The sequence below is a fragment of the Panthera onca genome, chromosome X, assembly GCF_046562875.1.
Source record: "Panthera onca isolate mPanOnc1 chromosome X, mPanOnc1 haplotype 2, whole genome shotgun sequence".
NCBI classification, from domain to species: Eukaryota; Metazoa; Chordata; class Mammalia; order Carnivora; family Felidae; genus Panthera; species Panthera onca.
The window spans coordinates 116608783-116635733 of record NC_138357.1 but is presented as its reverse complement, the minus strand read 5'-3'; the positions used below and the strand labels follow the sequence as shown (position 1 = coordinate 116635733).

Sequence of the window (26951 nt, the reverse complement as noted above, 5' to 3'; positions counted from 1 at the left end):
TGCATCAAATCTTGTTAGGAAATCCGAAATCCCCTTTTATTTTAGCTTTACTTATTGCCCCTAAGTTTTTTATACTTACTATACCTAAGATTAATACTGTTAGATTTGTATGGTTTTCTCCATAGAATTATCCTTATATATTTTTTAAGTTTATTTATTTAGAGAGAGAAAGAGTGAGAGAGGGAGGGAGGGGCAGAGAAAAAGGGAGAATCTCAGGCAGGCTCTGTACTGTCAGCACGAAGCCCATCCAGGGCTCAAACTCAAAAAACCATGAGATCATGACCTGAGCTGAAATCAAGAGTTGGACACTTAACCAACTGAGCCACCCAGGTGCCCTGAATTATCCTTATTAAATCCATTTTCTGCCAACTTGGAAAACCTAAAAATTATTATAGAAAGACAAATAATTTTAATTCCTTACAAATAAATTTCTTCAAAATTGGCAGCCCCAATTATTTGTGTGAAAGCAGATGGAGTCTTAAAAAGTTACACATAATGTTACCATGTGACCCAGAATTCTACATTTAAGTATGTACCCAAAAAGGTTGAAAGCACATGTCCATACAAAAATGTGTACACGAGGATTCATGGCAGCTTTTTTCATAATAGCCAAAAAGTTGAAACAATACCGTTATCCACCAGCTGATGAATGGATAAACAAAATGTGAATCTGTACAGGGGAATATTATTCAGTTCTAAAAAGGAATGAAGTACTGATAACATCCTACATGGGTGAATCTCGAAAATGTGCTAAATGAAAGGAACCGGACACAAAAGTCCATATAATAGGTTTCCATTTTATATGAAATGTTCAAAATTGGCAAGTCTGTGGAGACAGAAAGTGGAATAGTGGTTGCCAGGGTCTTAGAGTGGGAGCGAGAGGGAATGACTGTTAATGGATATGGGGCTGCTTTTTGGGGTGATGAAAATGTTCTGGAATTAAGCAGTGGTGATGGTTGCACAACTTTGTGAATGCACTCAGTTGTACACTTTTAAAACGGTGAATTTTGGGGTGCCTGACTGGCTCAGTCGGTAGAGCATGTGACTCTTGATCTCATTGTTGTGAGTTTGAGCCTCATGTTGAGTGGAGAGATTGGTTTAAAAAATAAAGGGGTGGTTTTTATGGTATGTGGATTTTATCTCAAAAAAACCAAAAAATAAGAAAACCCAGATGGAGTATGGGTTTTTAAATCTTGATTAAAAATTGCAGGTTATATTATGGCTACTTCTAATCCTGTTTAATAATCATGTTTAGCCATCTCTTAAAATTCTTACTGGCCTTGGGCTGTGAATGAGAGGTTTTGGTATTGTGGATAGGAAGGTGTTCCATTTTGAAGTCATTTTTTCTTTAAAAAATTTTTTTTTTAATGTTTGTTTATTTCTGAGAGAGAGAGAGAGAGACAGACCGTGAGCAGGGGAGGGACAGAGAGAGAGAGGGAATCACAGATTCTGAAGCAGGCTCCAGGCTCTGAGCTGTCAGCACAGAGCCTGACGTGGGGTTTGAACTCACAGACTGTGAGATCATGACCTGAGCTGAACTTGGACGCTCAACCGACTGAGCCACCCAGGTGCCCCAAAGTCATTTTTTCTTCATAGCAGTCTATGTACCACATAACAGAGTCATTTTAATATATATTTCTAGGGGCTCCTGGGTGGCTCAGTTGGTTAAGCATAGGACTCTTGATTTCAGCTCAGGTCATGATCTCATGGTTCATGAGTTGAAGCCCCACATCGGGCTCTGTGCTGACAGTGCAGAGACTGCTTGGGATTCTCTCTCTCCCCCTCTTACTGCTCCTCCCGTGAGCACATATACATGCTCGCTCGCTTGCTCTCTCTCTCTCTCAAATAAAATGAACTTAAAAAAAACACACACATATATATTTCTAAATGAAATATCCTACATATAAGAGAAAACATTTTTAAAAATAAGAATGGTTTTTTAAAAAATAAAACATTACAGGGGAGCCTGGGTGGGTCAGTCGGTTAAGCATCCGACTTCGGCTCAGGTCATGATCTCATGGTTCATGGGTTCGAGCCCCGTGTCGGGGTCTGTGCTGACAGCTCAGAGCCTGGACCCTGCTTTGGATTTTGTGTCTCCCTCTCTCTCTGCTCCTCTCCCACTCATGCTCTGTCTCTCTCTCTCTCAAAAATAAATAAACATTAAAAAAAAGATTTTAAAAATAAAACATTACCACTTATTTTGAAAGACCATTTGTCCTCTATCTCAGCCACCTGCTTCTCCCTGCCAAAAAGTTTTAAAATTACTGTTTTTAGTGCCTCTCATGGGGAAAAGAAGTTATGATGACATTCTTTTATATACACTAAACTTGGTTAACACATGGAATGTGCTTTTACTAAATCATCAGAAGTTATTTTAATTGCTCATGGAAAAGATATATGTCACAAGTGATTATGTGCATCTGAGATAGAAAGTACCAACTGAAATTTCTTTTGAACTTGCTTCTATATTTGTACTTGGTGAGGAAGCTTTTAAAAATATTCTGCCCTTTGTAACTTGCCCTTTGTCTTAACTTGGACACCAATGGTTAAGCAAGGGAATTTTTAAGCCTTCAGCAAGAGTTCTTAAAAATAGCTAGTGGTATTAGTGAATGAAGAAATTTGGGGTAGGTGGGGGTTGTGTGCTAATCCAGAACTTAAAAATAACTTTCTTAATTTAGCTGGTAAATCTTACTTCTAGTTGTAGGTACAAATTATTTCACTATGGCTATCAGAACATAGGAAGTGCTCCATAGAATTTACAGGTTAAGTTTGATCTCACTCTTCTGGGACTTATTTCTTATCTTGTTAATCATCAGGAAAAGAAGTTTTATTATTGATGCAAGCCCTAAACACCCTTTCAACTCCAGAAGAGAAACTGGCAGCTCTCTGTAAGAAATATGCTGATCTTGTGAGTATTAAATAAAGGTAGTAAGGTTCATATGAAATACAGTAAAATATGTACGTACTTGATGTAGCTTTAGATGTAACATATTGTATTCCAAAATTGGAGAGGAGACTGTCGTTTCTTGGGGCTTTTTGTTGCTTGTATGACTTCATTTTATAAGGTGATACATATAGAACATTGTAATGCTAAGATACAGCATAGATTTTTTAAAACTCAGTTTTAGGAATGAAAAGGCTGACTTAGAAGCACTGTGTTGTGATGCTTTAGATGCTAGTTGGGGTGTAGTGGTTCCTGTACTTAACTTTTCCCAAGGGAATTCTAGAGATAAAGGCTCTACCCATTGTAAATGAAATTGTGAATTAGATGAAATAGTCTACTAAAACAATACTGTCTCAGGAAATCTTTATTTCACATCTGTGTGCCAGAGATTTCTTTTTCCATCTTCGAAAGACACTGACCTCATTTGTTCTGTGCCTATGTTATTTCAAGTAGCATTAGTTCTTTTTTTAAATTTTTGAAAGAAGTCTCAACATGAAAACCCTGCCATCCTGTTTAAGTTGAAGAATAGGGAAGTCAGAACCCTTTGAAGTAAGGGTTGTGGGAAACTTTTAGAGTGAGTAGTTGTAATATAAATGCTAAAAGTAATGCCTTTTGTAAAACTAGTGTGAACTATTGACAGTTTTTATGCATTTTCATCTGTTGTTAAAGCAGTTGTTACATGTCATAAATAGTACTTTTTGTCATTGACCAGCTCTAAAAACGAATTGTTTTATTACTCAAAGAATTCTAGTTACTCTCCCTTGATTTATAAAGGGGTGTGTGTATTCCCCCACGTAGCTGGCATTCGGCAGCCTAGCACCTTCTATTCAGAGCAACAGGAAACCTTGTGTGACAGTATAAATGGCCCAGAACAGTCACAGATGCAAAGATGGCAGAAAACAGTGTGTTCAGATTGCTGGCTTCAGGAAAGGAACGCTTCCGTCTGCAGAAGACAGTCGCTGTTGGTTGCGAGAAGTGATGGGAAAAGAAGACAAGGTCAAAAAAGGGAAAAGAGAAAAAGCAGTGTAGAGGGTTAGCTACTTGCCCCAGTATTGTGACGATGGCAGATTGCCGTGAATAAGTTAGAAGAAGAAAGGACAAATAGTCGCCTACGGCAGTCCTTCTCAGATTCACGCATGTCATTGGAACTTCTGTTAAAAGGCACATTCTGATTCACTGGGTCCAGGTTTGGGCCTGAGAGTCTGTATTTTAACAAACTCCCAGCTGGTGATGATGTTAATGCCGTTAACCCTGAGATCACACTTCAAGTAGCAGGGGTCTATGGTGTTTTTATTTGTGGCTTTTGTGTGTGTGGAGGTGGGTATGGTTATTTTTGTAAGTACCAGTAATGATAGCTGCATTCATTTCAGGATGCGTAACACATTGGAGATTGGCCTAGTGAGTAACCTGACTTAGATTTGTGCTGAATTTATGAAGGACGAGATGTGTACTGTTTACAGAAAATGTACTGAAGTTTTATTTGTTGAAACTACACTCATTTCTTTTAAAAGGTATATAGGCTATATAGCAGTGAGACCGTGAATGGAGTAGCCTTTTCCTAAGGATTATTTAGAGACATTACCTTTTGCCATCACTGTCCTCTGCCCTTTAGGGGGTGGCATTATCTGCCATCACTGGTGCCCGTGGCATGGATGAGTAGAAAAGGCAGAGCAGGTAGAGTGGCGTGTTGCACTGCAATCGATATTGTCCACTGGGGAGACCTTGTGGCCTCCACATTTACCAGATAGCATAGGTTCACGAAATCCTCACATTTCACTTGCTAAGTGTGGATACCCTTAGGCTGGTAACACGATTCTTTTTTTGAGAGAGAGACAGACAGACAGAGAGGAAGACACAGGATCTGAAGCAGGCTCCAGGCTCTGAGCTGTCAGCATAGAGCCCGATGCGGGGCTGGAACTCACGAACTGTGGGATCATGACCTGAGCCGAAGTCAGACGCTTAACCGACTGAGCCACCCAGGCGCCCCTTACAACACGCTTCTTAAGTACTTGTTATAGTGCTGTTCTTTCCCATTCCTTAGTCAGTTTGTGTAGATTATTATAGTGGGATAATAAATCTTGATATCTGGTGGCATAGGTGTTGTATGTATCCTTCTTATTACTCTTTTTGCCAGAAGTATCTTGGCTACTCTTGGCTCTTTATATAAAATTCTAAGTTCAACTTACTGGGGAAAATTGGGGGAAGAAACACCAGTTGGGGATTTTGAAGAGCATTTCATGGAATCTGTTGGTGCATTTGGGGGAGAATCGCCATCCTCCTGAAGTAGATGGAATTTAAAAAGTATATATCCTCGGTTGCCTGGCTGGCTCAGTCCATCGGGCATGTGACTCTTGATCTTGGAGCGGTGAGTTTGAGCCCCACATTGGGTATAGAGATTACTTAAAAAAAAAGTGTATATCCTTATGGGAAAGAAATTAGGTTCTTAGACACCATACACGATGATTAGTTCCAAATGGGTTAAGGATTTTAAATGCCAAAAATTAAGCTTGAATAATTTTAGATATTTAGATTTATTTAGATAATAAGCGAATATTTTTCTAAATTGGAGTTAACAGAAGGATTTCTTACAAAAAGCACTATCAGAGACAGGATTGCAAAAATTGGCTGTGTTAAAATTAACTTCCTGTTCAGCAAAAGACATTAAAAAATTGGGAAGAATATATTTCCAACAAACAGAATATGTAGTTTCAAGGCTATCTAAGGAATACCTACAAATGAATACAAAAAGGACAAATAACCCGATGGAAAACTGGGCAAGAGACATTTAAGAGGCATTTTGTAGAAGTGGAAAAACATGAAGATTCAAAGATCTGCCTTAACATAAAGGTACATAAACATATAAAGAGATGTTCAACTTTATTAGTGATCAGGGAAATGCAAATCTGGACCACAGTGAGATGCAATTTTATGTCCATTGTAGTGGCATAAATTTAAGAATTCTGGTTGTACTTAGTTTTGGAGAGGATGTGCATCTATATCTACATGAACCTCTTATAAATCGCTGATGGGAGAATAAATTTGCCAGCCACTCTGGAAAACAGTTTGGCATTGTCTTGTGAAATAGACCATTAATCACTGCCTAGCAGTCCCACTCCTGGGTTTGCACCCAGAGAAATTCTTGCATGTGTCTACCAGGAAACACATAGGGCAGTGTTCATATCATTGTAAGTAATAAAGTCTGGAAACAACCCAAATGCCCATTGCCTTGAGAATGGATCGAATATGTTGTGTGTGGTATATTTTTAAGTGGAATGTGACCAGTGGGCCAAATCTGGCAAGGCCGGTTTTTGTACTGCCCACAGCTAAGAATGGTTTTACATTTTTAAAGTGTTTAAAAAAAGAAAATGACACAACAGACACAGTATGTGGCCCACAAAGCCTAAAATACTTACTTTTGGCCATTTACAGAAAAGGTTTGCTGCTCCCTGAGCTGGCAGACAATTTGGATGAGTTCCAGCAATCTAATCTACAGCTGTGCTGTCCAAAATGGGGCAGCCATTAGCTACGTGTAGCTATTTAAGCTTAAATTAATTTAAATTCAAGAAAATGAAAAATTCACATCAGTTGTACTAGCCACAACAAAGTCAAAACGATTCTTTAAGGACCACACACAGATGAGATAAAGAGGGGAGAGCAAAGGAATTGTGAGCCCAGGATTCAGGATTGTGATTACCTTGAGTCCGGGAGGGCAGGGGGAGTTTCCAGCTCACGGTGGAGTTACAGATAGTGTGTGCAGACTGGAAGCTTCTTGGAACTGTCACAGCCCACAGTCCATCTACTTTGCAAAAGTATTTTACAAAAAGAAAATTATTTTTCCTGGAGGAATTTCTCTAAGGTTGTTTTTAATAGCTGTAAGCCTATGGCCTGTAAGGATGCTTGGTATGTTTTGATAGGCCACAAGGTGTCGCTCTTGCTCTTGAAATTGACTGCATTATTTCCTTCTGTGAAAGGTTCGTAAGGCTGCTGTCTTATCTGTTAGTGTTGATTGAACCTTGAAATAGACTCATTTGCTCCAAACCTAAAATTGCAGCAGTTCCCCTCTCACTCACAAAAAATCCTGAGTGCTGCTTGTTCTAATTTGGGTAACCATTTCAGTAGAGTAGCTCGTGTGTATTTTTCAGAAAAGTAAAACTCGATGGTGTTGGTTTCTAAAGTTTTTCCAAAAACATTTAAAAATTTTTAATAAAATTAGATTAAGGGGTGCCTGGCTGGCCCAGTGGGTGGAGCCTAAGACTCTTGATCTCAGGGTTGTGACTTTGAGTCCCCATGTTGGGGGGAGAGTTTACTTAAAAAAAAAGATGTATTTTTTTCCCTACCCTAAATTATTTGCTTACTCTCCTATCACAACTGGAAGAGAGACAAGGTTGGCAGAGTAGCATGACACAAAAATAATTTAAAGAAAATCTTGTACTACAATATTTGGTGTTTGAAAATGTGTTCCATAGTTCTTACTGTATTTCCTCCAGCCATAAATCAAAGGTTTTCATTGTACTTCCTAATTGTAAAGTGCTTATTAATTTTAGCTGGAGGAAAGCAGGAATGTTCAGAAGCAAATGAAGATTTTGCAGAAGAAACAAGCCCAGATCGTGAAAGAGAAAGTTCATTTGCAGAGTGAGCACAGCAAGGCTATCTTGGCAAGAAGCAAACTAGAGTCTCTTTGCCGGGAACTTCAGCGTCACAATAAGACATTAAAGGTTAGTTGGTTAAGTTTTCTGGTTTTCAAGGGGTACTGACCCTGACGTAGCTTGCTTTATAATTACTGTGTACATATTTAAAATAAATGCTTCTCTCTGCCTGGAGACAGATACCAGCCACATTCTACTGTTTTGCTTGGCCTGATGCTTCTTAATGAACCTCATACCTGGTCATGGGGAATCTAATCTAATTGAGATTGATATTTAGACGACAGCTTTCCTGCCTGGAGTCCTGGCCTAGGAAGCTCAGAGCTGCAAGTTTTCTGCTGAGCACTGATGTAGTTAATTACCACGTATGAAAAGTTGAAGTGAAATGAGAAGCTGAGGAGAAACAGAGTTGAGGCAGAGACTGAGCCTGGGAAGGGAAAACACCTGCCAAGCTCCTTAAGGGCTATTAATCAGCTACATTGCCAAACCACCCTTGCTTCCCCCCCACCCAGCTGCTGAGTACTTTTAGAATAGCGCTCAAATCTTGGCTGAATATAAAGGAAGACGGAGCAGGTACCCAAAGATGAATTGGTGCCAGCAGGGGAAGAAGGAAAAAGAGCCAGAGACATGGAGAGGCAGGCCTGCCCTCATGTACAGCTTTGGTACGATTTTGACTAAGCAGGATCTCTCATCAAACTGCCCCAGCACAGCAGATGCCCAAGGCCTTAGAATATAGTTGCACTCAGGAAATGGATCTTCACCTACTGTGGGAGCTGTTAGTTTTTTTGGCCATAATCATTAAAGGAGGTATGTTTTTCTTGTAGCAGATCAACATTTTGATTGGACTGATAGCTGTTTAGACATATAGAAGTCTTTTAACACTTTTATCTTAGCAAGTGTTGAAAGTAAGCTTTTTAAGATACAGGTTTCTTTTGTCCCTTGTCTTCTAGGGAGTAGTGTAACCAAGAAAGTGAGCTGCAAGGAGGAGTCTCTCGGCAGGCTGGTTTCAGATACTGCCGTGTAACTGGCCGGGAGGGTGGAGGGAGCTGGCTGTGTGGGGAAGCAGCTCCTTACTTACCTTTCAGTACAGCGAATTATTCTATCTACTCAGGCAAAGCTGCTGGCTTATTACATGAGAACATTCTGGTCACAAATACAGGGAAGGAATACTTCAGGGTAGCAATAAATGAACCCCCGTGGCAGCAGCTTCTTTTATGAGCATCTTCTCTATAGGTCTATACCATTAACAGAACTTATTTTGGATAATAAGGAAGAAAACATGCAGCAGGCACGAGAGGAGGAAGAAAGACGTAAGGAAGCCACCGCACACTTCCAAATTACTTTAAATGAAATCCAAGCACAGCTCGAACAACATGACATACACAACGCCAAGCTCCGCCAGGAAAACATCGAACTGGGAGAGAAGCTTAAGAAGCTCATTGAACAGTATGCACTGAGAGAGGAGGTAAAGCCATTTTCTGGGTGTAGACAGCTCATTATCAGCAAGGATTTTTCACCATTCACGACTGAAGGAAAACTGCCATCACAGGAGGTTTAGGGACTTCTGTATGCATAGGGGGAGCCGGACATTTCATGGGAGAAGCTCAACCACCATGGGAACAGGAGTCTTGGGGACCGTCACTTAGATAGTGGAGAGTCCATGGATTCGGGGAGGTGAGGCAATTTCTTGGAGACGTGTTAAGTACTACTTGACTTCCATGTAATAGTAGAAGATTGTGTTTTTAGCATGCAGGTTTTTCCCCTTATCTAGACTAATAATAAATATTTGGCCTCCAAATATGCTGTAACTTAGATAAATGTGACAATCTGGACAGTCTATATTACCACCGTATTACACCTGTGTTTCACATTTCTTTTTTTTTTTTTTTTTTAATTTTTTTTTCATGTTTTATTTATTTTTGAAGGGAGAGAGAGAGAGAGGGAGAGAGCGTGAGCGGGGGACGCGCAGAGAGAGAGGGAGACAGAATCCAAAACAAGCTCCAGGCCCTGAGCTGTCAGCACAGAGCCCGACGCGGGGCTTGAATTCACAGACCACGAGATCATGACCTGAGCCAAAGTCGGACGCTCAACTGACTGAGCCACCCAGGCGCCCCTCACATTTCTTTTTATTTTACTTATTCTATTTTATTAAAAATTTTTTTAACATTCTTGTGGAGAGAGTGTGAGGGGGGAGGGGCAGAGAGACAGACAGACAGACAGAATCTGAAGCCGGCTCCAGGCTCTGAGCTGTCAGCACAGAGCCCGACGTAGGGCTCGAACCCATGAATTGTGAGACCATGACCTGAGCCAAAGTCGGACGCTTAACCCACTGAGCCACCCAGGCACCGCTCACATTTCTTTTCAAATGGGGGCTTTATACTATGTGAGAGGATAAGAAAGAACCTATTTCTCAACTCTCCTACCCATTAAAGTAAAAAATTGACTGGAAGGATCCATGCCTGCTGATCTTGATCATTGGCCTCCAGCTAAGACTTTTTCAAGCTAGTCGGGAAGTTCAGAGGTGCTGTCTGTGTTAAAAGCAAATAGGCGATGGCCTGTTTTCTAAGGTTCCTTACTTTTGGAGGTCAAATGGGCAGGACTAGAGGCATCAGGCTTTTAAAAAGCCTTTGAAGTTAGGGAAATGTGCTTCTGTGTGTGTTGTAACTAACCCTACACAAACAAGTAGATTAAAATAGCTGATTAACATTAAACAATAAGATGAGCACCTCTGTGGGTCACTTTATCCAGTTTTGAAGGCAAAACTTTAGATCATATTAACTTACTTTCAGCCCTTCAGAAGCTGTTATTTAAAAGATTTTTGTTTCTGTTTTTTTTTTTTTTTTTTTTTTTTTTTTTTTTCTTTTTTAAATGTTTATTTTTGAGAGAGTACAAGCAGGGGAGAGGCAGAGAGAGAGGATCCAACGCAGGCTCAGTGGTGACAGCACAGAGCCCGATGTGGGGCTCAAGGTCACAAGCTGTGAGATCACGACCTGAGCCGAAGTCAGATGTTTAACCTACTGAGCCACCCAGGCACCCCTAAAAGAATTTCTTTTTAATCACTCTCTCTGCCTTTTGCTTTTTGTTGTTGTTGTTGTTGTTGTTGTTAATGGAGAATTACACACTTAACGGTAGAGAGTATATTACCTGGTTTCAGCAGGTGAAACCATAGTTTCAGCTTTATTCCCATCACCTTGCCCTGGATTATTTTGACACAACTTCAAGGTGTCCTGTTTATTCCATTCATATGTATTTGACGGTGTACCTCAAAAAAGACAAGGGATGCTTTTTATTTTTTTTTATTTTTTTTAATGTTTGTTTATTTTTGAGAGAGACAGACAGAGTGCGAGCAGGGCAGGGGCAGAGAGAGGAGGAGACAGCAGGCTCCAGGCTCTGAGCTGCCGGCATAGAGCCCAAAGCAGGGCTCAAACCCACCAAGTGTGAGATCGTGACCTGAGTTGAAGTCGGATGCTCAACCGACTGAGCCAGCCAGATGCCCCATGGGATGCTTTTTTCAAGCACAACCACAATATCATTTTCATACCTAAGAGAATTAAAACAATTACTTAACATTTAATATTGAGTCATTATTCAATTTCTGTGGTTCCCCCATGCCCCCCACCCCCCTTTTAAGCTATTTAATTTTTTTTTTTTTTTAAACGTTTATTTATTTTTGAGACAGAGAGAGACAGAGCATGAACGGGGTAGGGTCACAGAGAAAGGGAGACACAGAATCTGAAACAGGCTCCAGGCTCTGAGCTGTCAGCACAGAGCCCGACGCGGGGCTCGAACCCACGGACCGTGAGATCATGACCTGAGCCGAAGTCGGACGCTTAACCGACCGAGCCACCCAGGCGCCCCCCTTTTAAGCTATTTGAATCAAGGTCTAAATAAAGTCTGTTTCACTGGTTGATAGGTCTCAAGTCTGTAACATGAAGATTTCCTTTTCACTCTTTTTCCTTTTTGTAAAAATTTTTTTACTTAAAAAAAATTTTTTTTAATGTTTATTTTTTGAGGGAGAGAGAGAGAGGGGCAGACTGCAAGCGGGGGAGGAGCAGAGAGAGAGTCGGAGAGACCAAATCAGAAGCAGACTCCAGGCTCTGAGTTGTTGGCACAGAGCCCGATGCGGGGCTCGAACCCAAGAACCGCGAGATCATGACCTGAGCCAAAGTCCAATGCTTAACTGACTGAGCCACCCAGGCGCCCCAACTCTTTTTCCTCTTAAGGGGTTTATCGAAGGAACTTTTTTGTCTTAGAGAATAAATTTTGTATTAGATTATAAACCCCTCAATTTTCTTAAAATTATTCTTTTAGTTTTGTTTAATATGACAGTCTGCCACATTATAGATGTAGAACACTTGAAAATTCTGTATGTTTAAATCACATTACGTGTGAGACTTCCTTATTTTGAATATAATCGGATGTTCTTTGGTCAGGAGGAGTTACTCTTTCTGCATCTGAGAAGGGATGTTCTGATGACTTTATTGTACATAAATAACCACCTGACGATTTCATTTGGAAACCATAGCAACCTTTTACCAAATTTTAGTATGTGCTAGGTGCCAAGCACCTTACGTAGTGTAACCATTGCACCGGGTCTTATAATTCTGCCGCAGAGTGTGGTTCTCCCCGCTTAGAGGAGGGAACAGAGATTCGGCAACGGAGAGATTTGTCCAGGGCCACACACTAGCCAGAATTTGACCGGGGCCGCGTCACAGCGTGCTGCCTCCATCTGAGAAATTTGGGGAAATTTAAGATTTGCGGAGAAAAATACCTAGGAATTATGTGTACGATGCACGGCGTTAACAGTTTGATCTCTTTATCCGTATTTTTCTTGATACACTTTAAGCCTCGTTTTCATCGTAGGGCAGAAATAGGAAGTACAGGTGTGTGGCTGATGAGGCTCCTCGACAGCCCAACTCCAAAAGGGAAGGGGTACAGGGTAGTAGCCAGAAGGCACCTTTCCTGCAAGTGTGGGAGGGTCTGCAGTGTGATGTAAGGCACACGCTTCTCCAAGCGCGTGGACCCGGTGTCCTCAGCTGTGGTGGAAGAGCAGGGTGATCGTGAGCGTGGTATCGTAACTTGTGTTGTTGCCCCATCGTTGTGTTCCTGTTTCATTAAGTGATGGAAGAAATCTTACTTCTCCCATAGCATATTGATAAAGTGTTCAAACATAAGGAGTTACAGCAGCAGCTTGTGGATGCCAAGCTTCAGCAGACGACACAGCTAATAAAAGAAGCTGATGAAAAACATCAAAGAGAGAGAGAGTTTGTAAGTTCTCTTTCTTAACAAAAAATTTGTCGAAATTGGACCAAAGCCATTTGAAGCGTTGAAACTTATTCGACATTTAATACAGCACCCGGGTCATGCTAACTGGTTTTTTGTTCTAGATTGAGAAGGGCATGTGTGTCTCAGAACGCATTTGGCTTTTTATTTCCATTTTTTATACAGAAGATACACTGAAGAGTTTAGACCAACTAGTGGAAAGACCTGCACTCATTTGACTTTTCCATGCTTAGAATAATAGTCACCAAGTTCCAGAATTATACCAGTATTTAGCGGTTCAGTTTAATATCAAGCTTACCGAACACTAGTCTCATATATTGTTATATTTTGTCTTTAAATAAATAACTTGAAAGTAGGGAAACTATTTGTCTACTTATTCTGGCATAATATTCTGATAAAATTTTAACAGAATTCTCTCTACCTAATCACTCAGCATCGTTCCCAGAGTGTATGTTCAGACTATATTTCCCATCAGTAATTACGAATACCATGGAATCTCACTGGGTATGTACATTTAACACACGCCAATTCGACTCTATGTGCTTAACCAAAACAAACCAACCAACCAACTGGGAGATGATTATGGCAGTGAGGACTGTTCCATCCAGCTTCTGCGGAAGTACCGTAGGCATTGAGGCGAGCCTACTCTGAAGACTTGGTTCGTCAGTGCCCCTCATGGTGTGAACTTACCATGTTGAGTGTGAGCCTAGGCTTAGGAGAGAGAGATTTTTCATACAGCACGATCCTTCTGTGTGAACTGATAATGCTGTCCTGTGCGTGATGGAAGAAACGGTTGTCATTTCCAAAGCAGGAGTATGAATTTTGTACATTCACACACGCACATGCCTACGTTGCACGTTTATACTTTGTAATTGGTTTAATATCTTTTCCAGGCTTATTTGGACTATGTGTGACATTTTACTTCAGGGACTGAATTTCAACAGTTGTTGACTATGCAACTTCGCTATATAATTTTCCTGAAAACTCAAGTATATAAATTAAAGCGCTCATCCACTTCTCCCCTGCTTTTTAAAAAGTGATCAGAAACTGGTCTCTGATTTCACTGCTTTGCTCCATACCCTTTCGCTCTGCTTCATCTTGGTTCTCAAGGAGTACAGTGGTTTTCTAAGTCACTTAGATAAATGTCAAGATTCTGAGCCCTGTTTTCTAATACCAGACTTGTCTTTTCACCTGAAACATAACAATTTAACCCTGAGTTTTGTAAACCTATTATTAGGCCTCTAGCGGTACTCTTTCTAAGCAGTAAAAGATGATTCCGACATTCCTTAGTGTTAACAAGGGGAACAGATTGAAGACGATAGGTAATAAGCAGTTGATGTAACAAAGTTTATCTATAGGCTTGTAGTTTTTGCTAAAAAAATGAGTGGAAGGACTAAGCCAGACTCTGATCATTTGACATAATAGTCATATTTGTAATTACTATTAGTATTCTGCCAGAATGTTTCTGTTTTCTAGTTATTAAAAGAAGCAACAGAATCAAGGCACAAATATGAACAAATGAAACAGCAAGAAGTACAACTAAAACAGCAGGTAACTTGACAGCAGGGGGTAGTGGCGTTTGTAAGAAAAATCTGTGGTTCATTTGATACGTATCTTGAATTTTCTCTAAGATGCTCGTGCTTATTCCCAGCCAGAACTGAGAGTAGATCACGTGTCCCTCCTGGAGTTTTCCTCTTTGCTTAGGGTGACCAGCTCATCCTGACTTGCCCAGGACTTTCCTGGTTTTAGCATTCAGAGTCCCGTGTCCCTGGAAACACTTAGGTCTCAGGCAGACGGGGACAATTGGTGATGCTGTCTGCAGTGCCCCCTTTCCAGTAGCCCAGGTATTTCCTCCCTTTCCCAGTCTGTTCCCATGTGTGTCTGCTGATTTCCAACTAAAGAAAACCTGAGAAATCTTCAGATTGTAGCTCTTTTGTATTAAGATGAATTATACAAAATTGCTGGTACTTCTTTGACCTACAAAAATGGCAATTTCATATAGTTGAACCTAAAATCTTTAGAATTTTGTGCAGTGAGCACGTAACAGGCAGTTTTAAAAACTGACTGTCAACCACCATACAGTTCTACTCCTAGATAGAGCTGTGGAGGTGGTGGTTTTCATGGGGGTCCTTCCTACTTTTCTTTCTTTTCTTTTTCTTTTTTATTGTTTGTTTATTTTTGAGAGAGAGCGAGCACGAGCAGGGGAGAGGCAGAGACAGAAGGAGACACAGATTCAGAAGCAGGCTCCAGGCTCTGAGCTGTCAGCACAGAGCCCAACACAGGGCTTGAACCCATGAAGGGCGAGATCATGACCTGAGCTGAAGTCGGAGGCTTAACCGACTGAGCCACCCGGGTCCCCCCTGCTTTTTTCTTTTCAAGTATATGATAACGTTATTGTTAAGCATAGTCACCATGCTGTACATTAGATCCTCAGAACTTACTCATCTCCTAATTGAAAGTTTTTGCCCTTTGACCATCATATTCAGGTATCCCCCTCCCGTCAGCCCCTGACAACACTATTCCACTTTCTGTTGGAGTTCAGCTTTTTTAGATTCTGTATGTAACTGAGATCATACAGTGTTTTTTCTCCGTCTGGCTTATTTCACCTAGCATCATGCCCTGAAGGCCCATCCATATTATCACAAATGGCAACGTTTCTTTTTTTTAAGTGGCTGATTAATACTCTATTGTGTATATGTACCACATTTTCTTTATTCATCTCTTTGTGGGCACTTAGGTTGTTTCTTTATCTTGGCTATTTTGAATAATGCTGCAGTGAACACGGCAGTGCATAGATCTGTTTGAGATAGTGATTTCATCTCCTTTGGATATACAGTATACCTGGATGTAGGATTCCTAGGTCATATGTTGTATTTTTAATTTTTTGAGGAACCTCTGTACTGATTTAATGGTGGCTGCACCCATTTACATCCCCACCAGCAGTGCACAGGAATTCCCTTTTCTTCATACCCTCGCCAGTGTTTATTATCTCTTGTCTGTTTTATAATAGCCATCCTGACGGGTGTGAGATGACATCTCATTGTGGTGTCGATGTGCGTTTCCCTGATGAATCGTGATGTTGGAGCACCTTTTCATGTTCCTGTTGGCCATCTGTGTGTCGTCTTTGGAAAAATGTCTATACAGGCCCTCTGCCCATGTTTAAATTGGACTATATTTGTTTTTTGCTATCAAGTTATATGAATTCCCTTATTTTGTATACTAACTCTTATTGGGTATGTGGTTTACAGATATTTTTTCCCATTCCATAGGTTGCCTTTTCATTTCGTTGATTGTTTCTTTTGCTGTGCAGAAGCTTTTTTAGTTCAGTGTAGTCTTCACTTACTAATTTTTCCTTGTGTTGCTTGTGCTTTTGGTATCATAACCAAAATTTACAAGACTATTGTTGAAGAGTTTTTTCAACCTATGTTTTCTTCCAGGAGTTTTATGGTTTTGGGTCTTATGTTTAAGTCCTTAATTTTTGTGAGTAGTGTAAGATAGGGGTCCAGTTTTCCCAACGCTATTTATTGAAGAGACTGTCCTTTCCCCATTGGGTATTCTTGGCTCCCTTGTCAAATATTAGTTGACCATATTTGTATGGGTTTATTTCTGGGCTTTCAGCTCTGTTCCATTGGTCTATGTCTCTCATTTTATGCCAGTAGCGTACTGTTTTGATTACTTAGCTTGTAGTATACTTTGAAGTCAGGGAGCGTGATGCCTCTCTGTCCAGCGTTGTTGTTTCTCAAGATTGCTTTGGTTATTCTGGCTCTTTTGTGGTTCCATTCAAATTTTAGGATTATTTTTTCTATTTCTGTAAAAATGCCATTGTGATTTTGATAAGGATTAAATGTAGATGGCTTTGGGTAGTATGGATACTTTAATTATACTGACTTTTGATCCATATCCATGAACACAGGGTATCTTTCCATTTTGTGTTCTTCAAGTTTTTTCATCAGTGTCTTAGTTTTCAGCAGGTAGATCTTTCATATCCTTGGTTAAATTTATTTCTAAGTATTTTCTTGATTTTGATGCTATTGTAAATAGGAGTTCTGGTTGTTTTTTTTTCTTTTTGGTAACATTTTTTTGGTGGAGTCTTCAGGATTTTCTGTGCATAAGATTGTGTCATCAGAAAACATATAATTTTACTTCTTCCTTTCTGATTCGGATGCCTTTTATTTTTCTTGCCTAATTACTTTGGCTAGGAATTCTAGTACTTGTGTTAAATAGAAGTGGTGAGAGTGGGCATCCTTGTCTTATTCTGATCTTAGAAGGAAAGCTTTAAACCTTTAGCTGTGGGTCTATCACATATGGCCTTTATTACGTTGCAGTATGTTCGTTCTGTACCCCATTTGTTGAGTGTTTATATCATCAGTGGGTGTCGTATTTCGTGAGATGTTTTCTCTGTATCTATTGAGATGATCATATGGTTTTTCTCCTTTATTCTGTTAATGTGAAATACCACGTTTATTGATTTGTGTATGTTGAGCCATCCTTGCATCATCAGTAGGACGAATCCCATTTGATTTATGGTATGTGATCTTTTTAATGTGCTTTTCGATTTGGTTTGCTAGTATTTTGTTGATTGTTGAGAATTTTTGCAAGTTTATCCGTCAGGGATTTTGGCCTGTAGTTTTCTTATAGTATTCGTATCTGGCTTTGATTTCAGGATAAATGCGGACCTTACATTAAAAAAAAGTTGGGGAGTGTCCCTTTTCTTCCATTTTCTGGAAGAGTTTGAGAAGAATTGGCATTCGCTCTTCTTTAAGCGTTTGGTGGAATTCATCCATGAAACCATGTGGGCCGAGGCATTTCTATGTTGCTTCCCTATTTTCCAACCCAGACCCCTTAGTTTTGTCCTAATGCACACCTTTCTTGGTGTTTGTCTTCTGTGGAGTAAGGCTAGCAGACGCTGCCTCCCCACTCAAAGAAAAGAGAAAAGACTTCCTGTGTCTTTATGGACAGGTGAAATTAGGTATTTACCTGTAGTTCACCCTTTTCCAAGTAACTAGATTATATTCAGTTGAAACAAGTATTACCTATTTTTAAAAGTTTATTATATAATAAACCTGTTTTAATGTAAGGACTCTAAATTAGTTCCAAAATGCATTGATACATTGAGACTGCTGTGAATCTTTATGACCACCTCTTTTTCAGTGCTTTTTGTCTTCGGGCCTGTTTTACAGTGTGGTGATTGATACTCATTTCCTATGAAGTTAGACTAACTTTAGAGTGAAAATTCAAGAAGTCTTTTGAACTTCCCACTATAACTTAGGATTGTGGTAGATTGCTTTTAGGAAATTTGAACCCCTTATTGGCTCCATAAACTCTGCTGTCCATGTAAGTGGAGAAGAGAATTGATATGAAAAAGGTATATAAAGTCTATCTGTGTACAGCTTTGGAAAATAGACTTGAAAAATTTTTTTTAATATTTGTTTTTGAGGGAGAGAGAGAGAAAGAGGGGAGGGGCAGAGAGAGGGACACAGGATCCAAAGCAGGCTTTGCACTGATGGCAGAGAGCCTGACTCATGGCTCGAACTCTAGAACTGCAAGATCGTGACCTGAGCCAAAGTCAGACGCTCAACTGAGTGAGCCATCCAGGAGCCCCTGGAAAATAGACTTGAGTGTGGGAGTCCCTGCAAAGCACCAGAGGACCCTTCTGTGAAGCTCCCAGGCAGCTCTGATTCTGTTGGACTGTTCTCATTGTAACTTCTGTTTGCGGTCTGTGTCACCCTGGGTCGTGTTATCTGATTATTAGTTTCCTTTGCTGTCACGTCTTCCTTTTCCTAGTCCCTAAATGTGGCTGTCCTTTCCAAGAGTTGGTCTCATTCTGTGTTCTTACCATGTCAGTTTCCAGCATTTGTTGAGGATAGAGTCGAATTGGTGTTTGTTGACCCATTGTTCTGCAATCCAGGCATGTAAGGCCAGGTGTGATGGTAGTTGCCACTTACTAACTACCCAGTGTGGGCCAGCATTGAGCTCTCGGATGGGACAGTCTACCTGGATGTTGCATCTTCAGTAACAGTGGCTGTGGGGGTGCTTGGGTGGCATCGGTTGAGCACCCAACTCTTGATTTTGGCTCAGGTAGTGATCTCAGGATCAGGGGATTGAGCCCTGCGTTGGGCTCCGTGCTGAGCATGGGGTCTGCTTAAGATATTCTCTCCCTCCCCCTTCCCCTCTCCTCCCACCTCCCCACCCCTCCCTCTGCCCTTTTTCCTCCCTCTCTCTCTCTCAAATAAAAATAAAATAAAAAACCAAATAGAATTTTAAAAAAGCTGTGAACATGCATTTTAAGCTTTTTGAGATTATACAATGCAATAGGGACATTATTACGGTCCTTACAAGCAGGGTAGTTTCCAGTATTTAAAGTGTACTTTGAGCCATGGTCCTCAAGACCCAAACCGGTCAAAATCAAGTAAGTCAAAAAACCCCATCCCACTGAATTCTTTCTTTCCCCACCAAACCAGTGCTTCACCTTCTGTTTCATTTTCCTGTATATGTTAAGGAAAGAGTTACCCTTTTTTTTTTTTTTTTTTTTAATATTTATTTATTTGGGGGGAGAGCATAAGCGGGAGAGGGGCAGATAGAAGCGGGCTCTGTGCTGACAGGCTGACAGCAGTGAGCCCGATGTGGGGCTTGAACTCAAATGGTGAGATCATGACCTGAGCTGAAGTCGGATACTCAACCGACTGAGACACCCAGGTGCCCACCTTTTTTTTTTTTTTAACGTTTATTTATTTACTTTGAGAGAATGAGAGCATGAGCAGGGGAGGGGCAGAGAGAGAGGGAGAGAGGATCCCAAGCAGGCTCTGTACTGTCAATGTGGAGCCACACACGGGACTCGATCTCAAGAGCCACGAGATCATGACCTGCGCCGAAACCGAGGGTCGGTTGCTTAACCAGCTGAGCCACCCAGGCGCCCCTGGAAAGAGCTGTCCTTGATACCAAGCTAAGAACTGTGCAGGTGATGTTCTAAAAGAATGCTCTTTTTCCAAGGACAGTTTTTCAAATCTAAGGAGAGGGAGTAGTTCGGGAACAGTTAGTTGTATGAAATTTGCAGTTCTACCAACCACAGCAGTTTTTACTATAATTGGTGGATTGGAGCTAGTAAATACTTGTACATTTTAAACATTTACTTCTAAAGATAAGTTTAAGTCCACGAAACTTGCTAAGTTTCAGTGGATCTCAGTGGGTTATGGAACTTGAGCTGTCTCTGTCCAGCACCCGAGGGCTGCTTTGTGTCTGCTCTTCCTTCTGTCACTTATAACAAGTAACTAATGCTTAAACATAGAATGTTCTTTTGGAAAGTCTTTTGGGATTTCAAATGGTTTACCTGGAACTCAGAATATTTCATACTTTTTTTCTGTAGCTTTCTCTTTATATGGATAAGTTTGAAGAATTCCAGACTACCATGGCAAAAAGCAATGAACTGTTTACAACCTTCCGGCAGGAGATGGAAAAGGTATTTGCGTATTTTTAGTAGAATATTACGTAAAAGGGAATTAGTAGAAGAAGCTATGTTAAGCATGATCGCTGCCTGGACGAGCTGATGTTGTTCTGGTACAGTCTTCATTTGCCCTGTTCTTATCCTCTAGTGGCATCCTGTGTGGTCGTTTTGCCCTTGGAGTGGTAGTCCGTGTAGCTAGTGAGCTCTGTGCTCTTAAATACTAGCTTTATTAAAGTGAATTCCTCTGTCAAATACAATTTGTCACTACACATAAATGGTTTCTTTTTTTTGTTGTTGCGTCTTGTTTTATTCACTCAGGTGACACCCCACCCCTCCTTCACAAAGCTCTGTGTTTTTGGAGATTTTTTAAAGACATCCAAGCCCAGAACACATTTTGGTTGGTTGATTTTATATATATAGATATATTTATATATCTATATATATTTTTTTATTTACATATATACACAGAGAGGCAAACACATTTATGTATATTTTTATTTATATATATGTGTGTGTAATCAATATATATGTATATATATATCAGTGTTTCCACCTTTTTAAAAAATTTAATTATCTATTTTAAGTAGTCTCCACACCCAACATGAGGCTTGAACTCACAACCCCAACATCAAGAGTCGCACACTCCACCAGCTGAGCCGGCCAGGCGCCCCAGTGTTTTCTACATTTTTAGCTTTTCGCTTTCTTTTAACTATACCCCCAATGAATTCTTTCTCCTTCGTCCAAACCCTTTCGGTCTTCGGCTTCTGTTTAATTTTCCTGCCCACATTAAGGAAAGCGATATCCTTGATACCAAGCTGAGAACCAGAATATCTACACACATATCCCTAAATCTGTCCACTCATTCTCCTTTTTCGTGGCATATTCCCCTTAAAATGGGTCCTTAGAAAAGAGTGGCGGGTTAGAGACAAGTACGGCGGCGCCTGGCACTTTGTGAGCATTCGGTGGGTGTGTCATGACTGTGACTGGACCGTGTGCAGTGGCGGGGAGTGTGTGCTCCAGGCAGCGTCCCGGTCCCGTGTAATGTGACTGGACAGGTGGTTTAACCTTGCTGTGCCTTCCTCGTTAAAAATCACAAAAATCCCTATCCTCCGTAAAGCCGAGTAATTCCGACAGTACTTGGCCATGTTAAGCGCTCAAATTACCGCCTTCGGGTATTTTTAGACCCGGTAATCTAGGGAATTTGGTGAGCGGTGGATCAGTTCTGCCTGCCAGTCCTCCCAGCTGGGGCTCAAGTTGAGGGGTGCTCTTTCTGCACAGCGTGCGCCCGAGCACACTGTTGGGGCAGAACCGTTTAAGACGGGCTCTCCAGTCGCTGTCCTCGCCGCTCGTGGCTTGGAGATCGCTGTCGGTCAGCACTCGACCCCGGTCTTCCACGAGCTCTTCGCATGGCCTTTGTCCCACTCTGCGTGGTGTTCGTTTTGTGGGTGACAACCCACCGCCCCGGGCATTGGCTCTGTCGTACCCTTGTTTCCCTTAACGGCGCCTGGCTCAGTGCCTCACTGGGGTCGGGGCTGGGGCACGGTCAACAGGGCATGAAGGAATCTCGAAAACGGGACTCCTTGACAGGCGCAGATAACTCTCATTGTGAATTTCTGAAAACTGGGTTCTTGTAGTGCAAGTTTAAAAACGTCCCCCTAGGTTTTGGAGCCATTTTATTGTTAGCAAAACCTGAAGTCGAACAGTCTCGTGAGGTGTGAGGATGCTCAGAGCTAAGGATGAACTACTTTCATCCTTCTCTCTCCCTGGAGTGCTCGCGAAGTTACGCTGCCGATAGTTCCAAAACTGATACGGTCTTGGGGCTTGCGGTACGTCGCTAATTCTTCTTTGCGGGGAGCTGTAGAAACCCCTGTGCTTCCAAGAATCATGAATTAGTTTAATGAACAGAAGACTCCTAACGTGGACATGTTTTTGTACAGTCTGGGGAGGAGGTCTCTCAGCTGGATTGAGGGACGCACTCCAGCCTAAGCCGAGAATTCAGTGTGGTGTCTGACCGCTTCCTCCATGTGCTGCTGCCTCTGAAATCGAGGAGATTAGATTTGTTTGTCTCATAATGTGAAACCCCTACTTTGGTTCCCGCTGCCGCCGCCCTAGATGCTTCTGAGATCAGCTCTGCCGCCAACGGACAGGCACAGCTGTCAGCTGGGCAAGGCAGGTGCAGTGACGGGGGCGGGGTGGGGCGGAACGGAACGGAACAAACTTTTCTGTGGCGGGACAGGGTGTACGGCTGAGAAATGGAACTTAGAATTTACATTTGCAATTGTGTTGATTGCCAGATGACAAAGAAAATTAAAAAACTGGAAAAAGAAACAATAATATGGCGCACCAAATGGGAAAACAACAACAAAGCGCTTCTGCAAATGGCTGAAGAGGTGAGGTGGTTTCCCGTAAGGGGTGTTTGTAGTCACGGGGACTCGTGGAGCTCAGGCCCTAACAGGGCAGGGGGCGTGTGGGGACACCACGGCCGGAGTCGAGGGCTCTGGCCAGAACCGGGGGCGGGGGGACGGCTTCGCAAAATCTGCAAGTGTCTTTCGGGGTTGTAGGTGGGGGGCCCCGAGGGAGGCCTTAACAGATTTCCTACTACCCGCTCAGTCGGTCCAGGCTTCTGCTGGAGATCGCCGGAAGGCATGTGGATTTCGCTTTCTTCTACGGGAGTCAGTTCTCACACTGGAACTTGCCTCAGATTCCAGCTTGTTAACAAGCTTGGTCTTAAGACCAAGATGGCTGGGTTCCACCCAGAGTTCGGTTCACTAGCTTGAGGAATCAGCCTTTCGAACCAGTCTCCTGGGGCTGCCGGTGCAGGGCCCACCTCCAGAAGCACCGATCGGTTCTCCCGGTGTGGGAGTAGAGTACAGAGAACAACTCCAGTGCCTTTCTTTCTGCTTTTTTTCCGACCTTGAATCTTGTTCTCATCTAACAAAAGAAATGTATGTAGAAATGAGTCATTTTCTGTTTTTAATCAGGCCCTTAACTTTTTTTATCTTTAGCTTTGTGAGGAGTATCTTGAATTCCCTTAATTGTTGATCGCTACAAAATGTTTTTTTGTTTTTTAAAAATTTTTCAGTGTTTATTTTTGAGAGAGCGTGAGCGGGGGAGGGGCAGAGAGAGGGAGAGAGAGGGAGACACAGAATCCGAAACGGGCTCCGGGCTCCGAGTTGTCAGCACAGAGCCGGCCACAGGGCTCGAACTCGGGAACAGCAAGATCACGACCGGAGCCGAAGCCTGATGCTCAACCGACTGAGCTACACACCAGGCGCCCCGCAAAATGTCGTAAAAAGTGGATTTTGGATATTTCGGGACCCTAGGATAACGTTGACCGTGTTAAATACATTTGGTGCGTGTAGCTAGGTATGTAGTGAAGCTGGCCAGACGGTTAGGTGGTGCTTGAGGAAATGGAGCCCGTGCAAGAGGGGGATTAAACAAGTAGTTTCTGACGGGACTCCGATTTGTTCACATTTTGTATCCCATAAACTGTACTCCGCGAGGTCACAGGGATCCTTTTTCCTTACAGAAAACTGTCCGTGATAAAGAGTACAAGGCCTTTCAGATAAAACTGGACCGGTTAGAGAAGCTGTGCAGGGCTCTTCAAACGGAACGGAACGAGCTCAACGAGAAGGTGGAAGTCTTGAAGGAGCAGGTCTCGGGGAGGGCTGCAGGTGCGGACCTAGCACTGCCTGGGACGCGGCCCTGCGCTGCCCCGGTGTCCCCCAAGGAGCCGAACACTGCTTCTGAAAGCGCCCCGGGAGTCTCCCCGGAGGCCGCGCCCAAGGCGGCGAAGGAGAGAACGGCCGTGTCCACCGGGCCAGGTATCGAGTCCGTCGACTGAAATGAAGTATGATCACTGTATCGAGAGCTATATTTTGTGTATAACTTTCTGTTAGTAGTAACTATTGGTTTTGTGGTGAAAATTTTCTTACTTTTTCTACCATATCTGTATTTTCTTAGAACTACTGGACTTACGTGGTACAGGAGGCTGCTTAGCAGTTTTGAATAGTTTTCCTTCGATACGTTTTCCTCAGCCGTGTTGCACATCTGCCTCATTTCCCTCCATTGGAACGCATGTGACCATTGCTTTGTCCTATCTTCCCTATTCCTTGCACAGAATTACTCTCATTTCACTCGAGATGGGACCGATCATTACAAGGGAACTTTGTTCTGATAATGGTTCCTTGGTGTGAAAACCATATTCATTTAAACATCCTGGCCCCCCGATTAATATTACTCAAAAAGAAATCAAGACGATTAGCTTTGTCTTAACGGTCCATTTAAATGCCAAGTAAAAATAAAGTAGGGTTGGGTCAGAAACCAGCATAGCATCTTTGATTCAGATTAGCTTTTTGATAATATTTATATCACTTGACAAATTGACCTGGCTGCAAGCCTCAAATTATTCAAAGTTTCGGCAGATTATGTACATAAAGGGGTCACTTTTAAAATAGTATATACAGGCAAATCATCGGACAAACAGGCTTAATCTTGTGACTAAAAACAATCCTACTGCTTCGGTTTCAGGTTAGAACTAGAACCAGAACCAGTGTTTGAACTTGGACCACCTAGACACTTGGACCGCCGTGGAATATGGTCGTTTGTTGGCTTTGTTTGGGATTTGGGTGCACATCCTCCACTTCCCGCAGAAAGCAGCCACTGGTAGTTGTCATTTTAAGCCGGGGAGGGTTCAATTCGCGTGTAGCTTTCATCAAGCGGAAGTCCCTCCTCTGCTGCCTTCTGGCTACTTGAAATTTGGTGTTCAGCTAGTTGCGTGAATCCCAACAGCAGTTCTCTAGGTTTTTAAAAAGGGAATTTTAATTGTGGATCATGTGGACCGAAACATTTTATTTCCAAAACAGAAAAGACTGGAACTCACATTTTTAACTGTGGGAAGACTTGGCAGAGAGTTTTAAGTAGTCAGGATCCATTACTTAGGCTTTTGGTGTGTGGCTCTACCACCCCCTTTTCTTACTGTCTTTTAAGAGAAAAGCCAGTATTAATTAATCCAGGTCTCTGCAATTGGCTTGGACTGGGGGAACTTGCCCTCTGAAGCATGTCACTTCTGAATTTGTTCGGCTTTCCTTTGTTCTTAATCATGTTGAGTGTGGCTGAGTTATGCAAATGAGAGGTCAGGTCGCACCGTGAAAGCTTGGACTTTGCTCTGATTTGCATTGAAAATACTTTATGAAATAAAAAGGCTCTACTAGAATGGATGCTCTAGCACATTCCACTGAGCACAACTATCAAACTGAAATTGTTCACTGGACTGAATGAAGTTTGTTCTGTCTAGTTAAAAAGGTTTTCTCTTTAAAACTGTAAAGTCCTGTCACAGTCCTAGTCTAAACTGGGTTCAGAGAATCGAAAGTTGTCTAAAGGAAGCTTCCACCCTCGGTCATACGAAATCAAGGGGTCAGACAGCGGAGGAAAAGAAAAGCACAGAGCACGTTCTGTCATTACTGTCAAAAGGAGTCGGAAGCAAAAACAAATACCCCTCCTCCAACGGCCTCTTCTTATAAATACTCCTTTCTGCTACTAGATGAAATGTTGGACTCGTTTCCCCTAGAGGAGATGAAGGTATATATCAAATATAATCTACTTTGAAATTAGTACGAATGATGTTTCACGAGAACTCTGCTGGATGTACAGCTCTTACTGTTGAAGCCATTTGTGTAGCCCACCACGTTTCTTTGTGGTGCTTGTCCTGTGTGGAAGATGTAAATCTTGGACCTGTTGCATATTTTCAAGGGCTTTATAAAGCAATGTGATTAACAGTACTTGGCCTGCTGCTTTTGGCTTACTATGTATTTGTAGCTAGATGCGATCACGGTATTTCAGGGAGGTAGATTCTGCTTGGGATGCACTAGGTGTCCTTTCAGAATCTTGCCCCCCCCCTTACCCTGTGAATCAAAACAAATGGGACCCTCTGAGGAGATCTCCTCCCCACCCCCAAGCTGTCACCTCACCAGCTCAGTGTTGTGGCTTTGTAGCACACCCTGTGTCCACCATATTCTAGAACACTGTAATGCTCTTAGGCCGGTCCAGAAAAGGTTTAAGTGTCGAATTCCCTTCAGTTGCATCTGTTGCACCATCCTGGGATCTTGCTGTGTATTATTTCTAGTGGCGGTAGACTCCAAGGAGTAGAGAATACTTGGATCATGGACCATTTCACCCTCAGACTTGTTAGGAGTACATTTCTTAGTCTTGAGACCAGTGTTTTTTTAGTTATGTATGCAACTGCCTTTATTACACCTGGTTATCACAATTCAATTCTCAGGTGTTGCAGAAAAATCTACCTCTTTCAGACTGTAGATGGAAATAACTGTGAAAAAAAAAAGATGCAGAGATCTTCTAGTTTGTGCTAAACACACTGCTTTATTTTTTACAGCCCACGTCTTTCATGAGGATACGAATTGTTCAGAGGCAGTCTTGTTTTGCTTTTCAAAGACATTTTGTAGAGATTTTTCACTAATGTGAATCTGATTTTATCTACTCGATTCTGTATAGATGAAGTAAATATGTATGATAAATTTAACGGCTTCTCTGTCTTTTGTTCCCCATGTGTCTAACAATGTGTCTGAGAATTCCAAAGACAGCTGTACATAGTTGGTTTCTCAGGCCTTGGGAGGGATGGAGA

General features: G+C 41.9%; 1 protein-coding gene across 4 annotated transcripts in view; it reads left to right on the top strand.

The window, feature by feature from the left end:
- Window positions 1-26849, top strand: part of TXLNG (taxilin gamma) — a 53801-nt gene extending 26952 nt beyond the window's left edge. For 3 of the 4 annotated variants that reach the window (XM_081792730.1, XM_081792729.1, XM_081792731.1), the window contains exons 3-10: window positions 2817-2908; window positions 7489-7659; window positions 8858-9052; window positions 12736-12855; window positions 14347-14421; window positions 20234-20326; window positions 22606-22701; window positions 23841-26849. In XM_081792730.1, the coding sequence (XP_081648856.1) occupies window positions 2817-2908; window positions 7489-7659; window positions 8858-9052; window positions 12736-12855; window positions 14347-14421; window positions 20234-20326; window positions 22606-22701; window positions 23841-24155 (1157 nt within the window). In that variant the 3' untranslated portion in view covers window positions 24156-26849. The remainder of the gene's footprint in view (window positions 1-2816; window positions 2909-7488; window positions 7660-8857; window positions 9053-12735; window positions 12856-14346; window positions 14422-20233; window positions 20327-22605; window positions 22702-23840) is intronic. The other variant, XM_081792732.1, reaches the window with a different exon arrangement.
- The last annotated feature ends 102 nt before the right edge of the window (window positions 26850-26951 follow it).